This window comes from Hydra vulgaris, chromosome 12 (genome assembly GCF_038396675.1).
Source record: "Hydra vulgaris chromosome 12, alternate assembly HydraT2T_AEP".
Lineage (NCBI taxonomy): Eukaryota > Metazoa > Cnidaria > Hydrozoa > Anthoathecata > Hydridae > Hydra > Hydra vulgaris.
Window position 1 is genome coordinate 69283909 of NC_088931.1, and position 11092 is coordinate 69295000.

The 11092-nt window shown below is 24.4% G+C and overlaps 1 protein-coding gene across 3 annotated transcripts in view; it reads right to left on the minus strand.

Annotated features, from left to right (window-relative positions):
- Window positions 1-11092, minus strand: part of LOC136088964 (receptor-type tyrosine-protein phosphatase S-like) — a 193246-nt gene that overhangs the window by 68640 nt on the left and 113514 nt on the right. For all 3 annotated transcript variants that reach the window (XM_065814252.1, XM_065814254.1, XM_065814253.1), the window contains one exon: window positions 10724-10874. In XM_065814252.1, the coding sequence (XP_065670324.1) occupies window positions 10724-10874 (151 nt within the window). The remainder of the gene's footprint in view (window positions 1-10723; window positions 10875-11092) is intronic.

Below are 11092 nucleotides of genomic sequence, written 5' to 3' on the forward strand. Positions count from 1 at the left end.
AAATAACAGACTAAATTTATAAATATAAGTAATTATATGTAATTAATAAATAATCTATTACAATAGTTACAATTAAAAAAAGTTTTTATTAAAAAAAAAATACAATCATTGTGAAAAAATACAATCATTGTGACTGTGTCATATATTGACAATAAAGTTGTACTTCATTCAATTAAAAATAAAGAAACACCATCTAGATACTTATTTAAAAATTAAACATTTTCAAAATTCTAGGGTGCATTTGTAGAAAGGGGGAAGAGGGTTAAAACTTTGTACTAAATTTTAAAACATATCCTTTAATATTCACAAATAATACTGACTTCAAGAAATCTCATTTCTACCAAGGCTAGTCTCACATGGAACATTGTTGGGCTGGTTCTAATACCAATTAATGACTTAAGACCCTTAAGCCATAAAATATAACTAAACAAAGAAGATCATCTTTCTTAACAAATTTTTTACAATTTGACCATTAGGCAGTATAAATTTGAACTAAGTATAGGTTTTTATACACTTTACATTTTGTTTTTACATTTAATGTTTTGTTTGAATAGGTTATTTTCAAAACAACTTTTGGCATTTAATTAATACTCATAACATTGTTATAATTTTATCAAAAACAAAAATGAACATAAGTAGTTATTGCTGTGTTTGCTGGGGGAAAAAAACTGAAAAAAATCTCAGTGTACTCAATGCACTTAATGCAAGTTATCGTTTTTTTTGTCTCAATCATTCTCTCTGGTTACAAACATACAATTTTTCTGGTCTGCAACATATTATTTTAATTTAGTTCTTAACAAAAAAAGCAATGTAATTACCAGAACTATAGATGTTTTACATAAGCATGTTTTAACATAAAAAAATATGTTATATAACCATAAAGCATGTTATAAAGTAACATTATATAAGTAAAGATATATATATATATATATATATATATATATATATATATATATATATATATATATATATATATATATATATATATATATATATATATATATATATATATATATCTTTATAAAATATATTAAATACTTTCAAAAAAGAAAATAAAACTTTTTAAAAACTCGTCCTTTTTTTGCAGGAGTAAAACCTTGAAACTATTGTTTTAATAATTCTTATTTTTTCACTTGCATTTATTACTGATAAATAATGTACCTATTTTCAATACTATATTATATTAATTTATAAGAAATTCAAAAACTTAAAAACTTTTATTGGGGCGTCACTATATCACTATATGCACCTTTCAATCCTTACTGTAGTATGCTAGAAGGTAAATAACATAACTACATAGGGAGTAACTAGTATTTCTCGCTACTAAGAACACATATGTCATATGTGATAACTAAAAATCTGGACAAAATTAGAAATGGTATAACTTTTTAATGAAGTCATCTTTTTTAACAATTTAAAAAATTATTATAACAAAAAACATCTAAATAATAAAAATAAATAGATTTATAAGTTTTTCATGATATGACGACGAACAGTGTCTACTCTTGTAAATGTGGCAGCAGCAAGCCGATGTACACGTTCTATGTTGATTCTTTTAATTGAAAACTCTATCCACTTTTTAAGTTTGCCTAGGTTTTCAGCTTGCCAGTTTTTGTTGTACACTAATCTCTTAAGTTCAGACCAAAAATCTTCAATTGGACGTAATTCTGGCACATTAGCAGGATTATGCTCTTTTGGTACAAATTCAATATTTTTTGCTTTGAGATTTTTGAGCTTTGTACTTAACATGAATAATGCGATGAAGCTAGATCAGGCCAAAAAACAATATTGTCATTTTTATGATGTTTTTCAATGAATTTCTGCAATCTAACAAGACATTTTGAAATATACACATATTCATTGACTGCTTGGCCTGATGTTGCAATGTACTGCTGAGAGATTCCCTTTGTAGATAATGCAATCCAAACAAGTAATTTTGGCTCAAATTTGTCTTTTCTTTTTAAACTTACATCATTTGATACTGCATTTATGTCAGAAGAGTAAAATCCAGCATTTCCAGAAATATTAGTGTTGCTCAAATAAAAATACGATTCATCGTCAATAATAACAACTTTTCTCCGAAAAGTCGTAACCAACCTGTGGCACTTTGAACAAACAGTTGCTTTTTGAGCCGGTGTTCTTTTTGGTGTTTTAGTTTTTTTACGATAACGAATGCTAGTTTTTTGGTGAATAATTTTGCATATGTACAGTTGCGATACATAAAATCGTTTTTCAAGACCACGCTGTAAAATACCATCCTTTTGATCAATCGATTTTTTAAGGCGCCTTATCTCTTTTGCAGGCATCTTTATTGCTTTGCGACCACTTCCAACTTTTCATTTTGGTCCTATATTGTTCCCCTTTCTTTTAAGTATCCTATAAATAGTAGATTTTGGTATGTTCTCCATTCAAAAATGATTTACAATAAAGTTTTTGTTATCATCCGTATGCAAATCCAAAAATGCATACACTCGTTTTCTAAGGGAGTCTTCACTAAAAGCTTTTTTTTTTATTTTTAATTATTCCTAAATAAATTATTTTTTAATAATACATTTAAAGAATTAAATTTGCAACAAAATGGAAGTGATTGCAATTATATAAAATTTTTCCTTTGTATTCTTATATTTACACAAACTTTGTCCAGATTTTTAGTTATCACATGTTATATAGGCAATATTATAGGCAAGTTAGTTTATACTTTGTGAAAATGTGAAACATGTAAAGTACTTTATATATAATAATGATTTGACGGGATGGTATTTTTAATTTACCGATACCATCCCATTAATTTTTTTTTCTCCTCTTATGTATGTACTATATATATATATATATATATATATATATATATATATATATATATATATATATATATATATATATATACATATATATATATAGTATGTAATACATACAGACCTCACTACTCAGATGTGTATAAATACCTGTGTACTAAGGTTTCTTTTTTATTGATTTTTAAAGAAATTATTTTTTTGTTTGCTTTATTTGTTATGATGTTATGATATCAATTTTCAATTTTTCTCCTTATATATATATATATATATATATATATATATATATATATATATATATATATATATATATATATATATATATATATATATACATATATATATACATATATATATATATATATATATATATATATATATATATATATATATATATATATATATATATATATGTATATATATATGTATATATATATATATATGTGTATATATATATATATATACATATATATACATATATATATATATATATATATATATATATATATATATATATATATATATATATGTATATATATAGTATGTAGTACATACAGACCTAACTACTCAGATGTGTATAAATACCTATGTACTAAGGTTTCTTTTTTATTGATTTTCAAAGAATTTTTCTTTTTTGTTTGCTTTATGATATCAAGTTTCAATTTTTCCTTTTGTGGATAATTGTGTAGATAACTCGTAAGAGTGGCGGGAAAGTGTTTTATTATAAAAAAAATAAAAAAAAAATAAAAGATTATCTTCAAATAAAAGATTTTTTTCAATATCTTTAATTTTATATGATTTAAAAACCTTGATCAAATAACCTTATGATTTTCAATTACATGATGGCGTTAAATAAATGAAAATCACAAGGTCTTTAGATCAAAATCAAAAAAATCAAGATTAAAATAAAATAACATAAAATCAAACATCAATAATGTTTGAATTTATGTTTCTTAGTTAAACTAAAAAAAAGAAAGCTAAATATAGCTAAATATTAAAACCGCATGTTAAGGGATCCTGCTATTTTTACATATATTTACAACAATCTCTGGTAATTTGAAGACCAGATTTTTAGTTGAATGGTATTATGGCATTATAAAATAAGGGTGATGCATATCACAGAAATGATAAAAATTTGAACTTAGATTTTTAAATAAACCTTAAAAGAATAAACTTTTAAAGTCTAATGAGCTGTATGTCAAATTTTGTGTTTATCACATTCAAATTAATTAAAACAATCATAATAAATCAAAAAATCAGATTTTAAACTTGAAGAAACTATTTTTTTTTGCACTTTGATATGTTTTTAGACATGCGACTGGTTAGAAATTAAATATATAACTTAAGACTTGTTTAAAAATGTAATTTTTTTTAGTTAATGTTTTACCTTTGTATAGCATCAACATCATTTTATACCAAAAAATAATACCATAACTAGGAAGTAAAATTTCACAGCTAAACTTAATTTTAAAAAATTTTAACTTCGTTTAATTTTAGACATGTGAAAGGACTGAAATAAAAATAATTTCGTTTTTTTATTTTTTAGTTGTGCTAAAAAAATTCATTTAAACGTCCTTTTTATTAAATGGCAAAATTTGTTTATTTTCCAGAACATGCATTAACAGCGTTGAGTAGTTCAAAATAGTATCAAAAAATTGATACAGACATAGGTATACTCTGAGTACATGAAAGAAACTGAAGCATATCCTTCTTTAATATGTGGAAATTTCAAAACTAATTTGTACATGCTTCAAGCGTTCTTAGGAGAGGCATGCAGTCGCATGCCTTATATGACCACACATACATTTTTTTTTGACAACTTGGTTTTTTTGCATATTTTTTCAGTTTATGGTTTGTTTATTTTAATTTTAGTTTAAGTTTACATTTCTTTATTCAACATATTATTTAAACACTCTAATTATCAAAACTTGTGAAGAGCCATGACCAAGTTGGCAAAATAAAATGTTGAATGCGTGGTCATATAAGGCATGCAACCCCAAACCTTTCCTGAGAAGACTTGATGCTTGTAAAAAAAAAAGAATATCCTAAACAGATGGAGACAGAAGATAGAAAAGGTTAGTTCAAAGTTAAATGCATTTGTTAGAACATAACATTAAATCTGCTAAAATATAAAGATGTATATCAAATGTCAATTCTGAATAATTAATGCTTAGATTAATTAGAGTTCCAAGAAGTCTGATTTTGATACAATTGAGATTTATCAGAGCTAATTCTATGATTCTATCTTTCTAGTAAATTTGATAATACGTAATATAAACAGAGGTTTTTAAAAAAAAGACTTGATATTACTATACTCAAATTATCATTAACAATATATGCTTAGGTTGTGATGTAGAACACAAATACTGTAAACCAACAGCTGTAAAATATCTCTTATCATTGGTATTGACTTCTTAGGTGACTTCTTCCATAATCAAGAAAAAAATGATTATAGAACAAATAAATTCAGATAACTTATTTTATTTAGCCACCTGTGGACAACCTCTGATGATAATAGTTTGTCATCCTGAAAACAACAGAGACAGAGAAAAATACAGAAAATCTCTTTTAAAACATTTAAGCAACTTCTAATAAATCTTGACCATTCAGACATAGTATCTAAAAAACTGACACTTAACAGGGCTACCAGATAAAGAGTTATAAAGCCAGGAGTGAAGAAGTTACATTCATATCTTAAACTAACTGCAAAAAGTTAATACAGTGTTTAGCCCATAAAATTTGAGGTTGGTGATGAAAAGGTTAATAGAAACCTGGTTTTAGTAAAAGATTCTCTTAATTTTGTTATAAAACTTGAACATTGGATTCTTATACTACTCTAGTATGAGTACCAATCAATGAATTTGAAGTTAACAGTAATATTATAGAGAACAGAAGTAAATGCCAGCGATCAGATGAATATATGGGGTCTGGTCTGCAACGTATACAGTTTATTGCTATTGCTGAAGATGTTTCTAAAACATATCAGATTATAAAGCAAATTTTAGATATTAGTCTGGATTTTTATACTGCTTGGGGTTTGAAGTTGGCTAACATGATTATGGGCTTATCTGGCCATGGTGGCATCCATGCATGTTTATACTGTGAAAGTGAAAAGACAATAAATACAAAAACTCTAAGAATGTTTGGAAGCCTTGATTTTCTTCATTCTGAGTTTCAAACCAGAGGGGCAAAAAAAGAAACACCCCAGGCTACATAAAAATGTTATTCGAAAAAGGCTTTTTTATCCTAATGAAGATCTACAAGTTAGATTAATAAACAAAATTCCATAATCACCATTACATATATTTATGAATTTTAATAATGTCCTCAGCAACCAAGTTTTTGTTCTTTGGCCAAAATTTAAACAGTGGCTGTCTGGAAAATACAATGCAGACATGGCAACATCACAAAGAAGGGTTTGATAGAAAGAACTGTAACAGATTTGTATAATCTTAGAGACCTAGTGGTGGCATTTTAAATGATTGTTGATATCTTATATTACACGTTTTAAAGATTTAAAGTGTGTTGTGAATGATTATTTTGGTAATTGCCTTAAAAAAGTTAATAGAGATTACAAAAGATTATAACCACACCTTAGGCATAACATGGAAGGTCCATACCATCAGCCCCACATGATTCTCTTTCAAGAAAAAAATTAATGCAGCTTACATAGATTTGCAAAAAAAACTGGAGAAGCCATTCACTCCAAGTTTAAACAAACTTGGGTGAGATAAAAAAGAGGTGTATATTAAATGGAAATATATATCTATATGAAGGTATAATTTTTTTATTTAGATAAATTATGATTTGTGGGTCGATTTATGAGTAATTAAATGTGATCTATTGTATAATGGTCTGCATAAGTCTAATCTAGGTCATTTAGGTTAAAAGTTGATAACTTCAAAAAACTTTATGACAAAATGTTTAGGAGTAACATACAAACAAAATTATAAAAAGAAGGAATTGTTTGGTGAAAATCATGTTGATTGGTGAAATTGTTTGGTAAAAATCATGTTGATTGGTGAATTTTTTTGTTGATAAGTGGTGAAAATCATCAAATGAGAAAATCAAGTTTAAAAAAGGGTCATATTATATTGTGTGGTAAATTAAAACAGAATCTGTAATATTGTACAATACAACATCAACTGAAGATATATTGAAATGTTTAATATCATATAATCTATAATAATTCTATATAATCTCTAATACTAAATGGTATAATATAATGTACAAGATATGTATAAAATATAGTAAACGATATGTATAATTTACAAGTGAATAAAATCTACATTTGATGACTTGAATACTCCATTACTGCTTTTCTGAGAAGTTTTCTGTGGTAAAATCGGAACACTGAGGTTGCGAACCTGCTTAGAATTTTCAGCATATTATGATAAACCAATTCAGAACATTGCTCAGAAAATGCTCAAAATGGCAGCTTGGCTCTTTTTAAGAACATGACAAGATAATTTTCAAAGATGATTATAGTTTAAATAGTTTTATTTGTTTCAAATTTTTTCTTTGACTTCTTTTTCCACAATGTAGTAGTTATCTAGAGCTTATGGCAAAATTTTTATTTTTTTGAAAGAACTAGATTCCACATCTAATCTATCCAAATGTTTTATACATTTCATAAAACATTTACGGTTACAAAAAGCAAAAATTAAACTCTTACCTAACTTATTAATTAAACTCTAACAATAACATATATATAAACAACTTTTTATACATATTACCAACAGGACTTATTTTACACATAAGTAAATGAAAATAGTGTAATTACCTTTAAATTTGGGAAGTAATTTTATTCTCCCTAATGTCAGCAACCACCTGTATTGTACTCCGAGTACAAATAAATTCTGCTGCTTGAGCAGAATAAAATAGGGTTGAAAAGAAGTTTAGGATTATAGTTAGTGTGGGCATACAGTTAAATCAGATTTAATATAGGATTTCCAGATTCCAGTTCAGTACATAGAAGGTTTTTATGTACTATAAGGAATAAGCTTTCTTGAGGAGAAATGATCTCTTGGTTTGTTTGGCATATTTAGCATAACAATTACGCCAGTGTAAATACAAATAAATAATAAATTTGATTAAGTTGTCACTAAAATTTGTTTGTTTTTTTACTTTTTTGTTTTGTCAAAACATTGACTAGTGTTTCTTTAAATGGTCATCTCTTCAGAATGCCAAAATATTTTTAATTTAAATTTGAAATCTATTAATAATTTTTGATTTTTTTTTATAATGGTTTTAAGAAAAAAACATTGTGGACAAGGGAAAGAGCAAAATCTGCTCTTTCCCCTGTTCACAATGAAACCTATTGCAAAAATAACTTTTGCTTATTAAAAACTCCTTCACAGCCAAAAATACACAAAATATCATTTGGATCTAAGATATCAATTGTTATTTATTCTACTGCTGTTATAAACAATTATAAAAAAAAAAAACCGAAATTATAAACAATTATAAAAATAACAAAACATATAAAAATGTCTAAATCTGCTCATTAAATCTAAAAAATCTATTCTATTTGTCAACAAATTTAAAAAATAATAATTAATAATATATTCTTATCAGCACCCTTTAATCATTAGTTACTCAAAACTTACTTGACAAGTTTTTAAATTTTTTTGCATATGGAAGCTTACGCTTTGTTTTTTGATTCTAAAGCTAATAAGTATTGGTTATCATTGTTATCAAATTAAAATGAGTAAACAAATATTAAATCCAAAAAAAGCTTTTATTTACATTCCGAGTCAGTTGCAGAAAGGGTGTTACAAGAAAGTGTAAATGCAGCCAAGATTTGATAGGAAATGTACTTAGCTATCAAGAATATAAAGCATCATAAAAAAAAACTCCAAAGTGATCCATTATTGATGGAGAAATTTAAGCAACTCATCGTTTATTTACAATATGCTTAGATAAGCACAGTACCGATAAATTAAATGAGCATTAAACTAGTAAGAAGTAAAATCAAAACAAAATAATAGAACTAATAAACTAAAAAAGTGAATTAAGTATAACAACAAAAATATATTTAAAGGTAAAATGTTCTAAAGATGAGTAAATGCACATGAAAAAGAGCTTAATTCATTATTTTGTCACCCTTTATACCATAATAGAAAATCTTGATTTTTAAAATAATTTTTAATGATAATAATAATTTTATAAAAATTAGAAATTAGAGTGAAAAAAAAATTTAGATAAAATTGATATATAACAAACTTTGATAATTGTCTAAAGAAAGAAAATAATAAAACACTGTAGCTTATTAGAATGTTTTTAAAGAAAACTATACTTGCTGGAGTTGTACAGTCAACTATTTTAGATCTATTTATCTCATTGCTTAACATACTTTTCTACATTTAAAATTCACCAATTAATTAGTATTAAAAAAACATCAACTTCTAACCAATTCAATTGAAATTACTCTATTTGTAATGATTTATAATAATTATATATATAATATTTTATATTAATTATATATATATAATAATAATAATTCAACTAATTATATATATATATATAATATTATATATATATAATATTAAATATATATATATATATATATATATATATATATATATATATATATATATATATATATATATATATATATATATATATATATATATATATATATTTATAATAATTATATGATTATAATGATTGAAAATGTAAATAAGAAAAAATGTCAAAAAATGTCATAATACTAAAAATATAAAAATACAAACTTTAAAAAAATGTACTCATATTTTAAATGTTTTGTTCTCCAGTGTTTTACTGAAATACTTAAAACTGTTGTTTGTTATTTAAGAAAGATTTGAAGTTATTTGCATTTAAGTCAATATTTTCTCAAATACCAAGATGACTGTTTTATATGCTAAAATTTATCTTAAAATTATATTAACTTGATTAAAACAAAATTTTGTTTTTAGAAAACAAAATTTCTAAAAACATTTTTATAAAAATCTTTCATAAATTTATTTGACTTCAAACACATACATTTCTCCATTGATATTTCAATTATGCTAACATTGCATGGTGCAGCATCAACATAAATAAATGGAAAAAACTTTAAAATTAGACTAATATTTAAAGTACACAAAATAATCTGCAATTAGAATAATATCTAAAATGCACCATCTCTCCCATTCACAATAATTGTTTAGTAATCTGAAATTCCTGAGTGAGAAAAGGATATGGTCTAATAAAAGTTATGATAAAATCTGATATTCTTTGTAAACATTTGCAAAAAATCTAATAATATATTAATCTAATAATTATATATCAACTGTAAAAGTATCTGGTTTAACCAGCTAAAACTTTATTTTATTTTCACATTTATTTCTAAAAAAAATTCTTTAAAATGCTTTAACTAATTAATTTTAATTAAGCTAAATTGTGTGGTAATTAATGTTAATTAAGATCTAAATAAAGATATAAAAAACTATTAAAGATACTAAAGTATGTATATGTAAAGTAATGTATATGAAGTATATTGACTAAAAGCAGTTTTCTGACTAAAACCTGATAATCTGACCGAGAGCTGAATAAAAAAATTTATTATTTTTGCCGAGTTCTAAATAAAACTAACTATTCTGATTAAGTGCAGAATATAAATTTAAATATTACTACTAATTTCTGAGTAAAACCGACTAATAAAACTAAGTTCCTTGAGAGCAAGTAACTAACTAGACTTTACGAATACATTTACAAAGTACTTAACAGAATTAATTATTTTTCTCTAGGGTACATATTACAAATTTTCATTGCAATGTTAAAGCTTTAGAGTATTTTATTTGTTAAAAAAGAATTTAATTTACTTTAAATTATTATTTAAAACCCAAATCAAATTCAAATTAAAGAAATAATGATTTCTATTAATACTAATTAAAAAAAAAGATATTGATTAAATAAAAACAAATTTTTACTTTGACGTTTTCCATAAATTTCAACAGACATATAGCTAATGTCAGTAGCAGACATATTTTTTCTAACAATTTTAATCTGAGTACCAACTTTTGTAGTATTCAGAATTGATAATACAGGGGAGTAGCCTAATTGAATGTTACCAGGATACTCCTAAAAAATAATTATTAAAACATAACTAGATTACAATTAAAAAAAAAAAAAACTTTGTTTATTTCTCATTAAAAATATTTCCATAAACAATAATGATTGCACAGGATATATATTTTCTTATGTAATAATAAAATATGCACTAATCTACTTAAAAAATGTATTCAACAAATACTGAAATTGAAAATACCATTTTAGTTATATTAGTTCTCCCTTCTCAG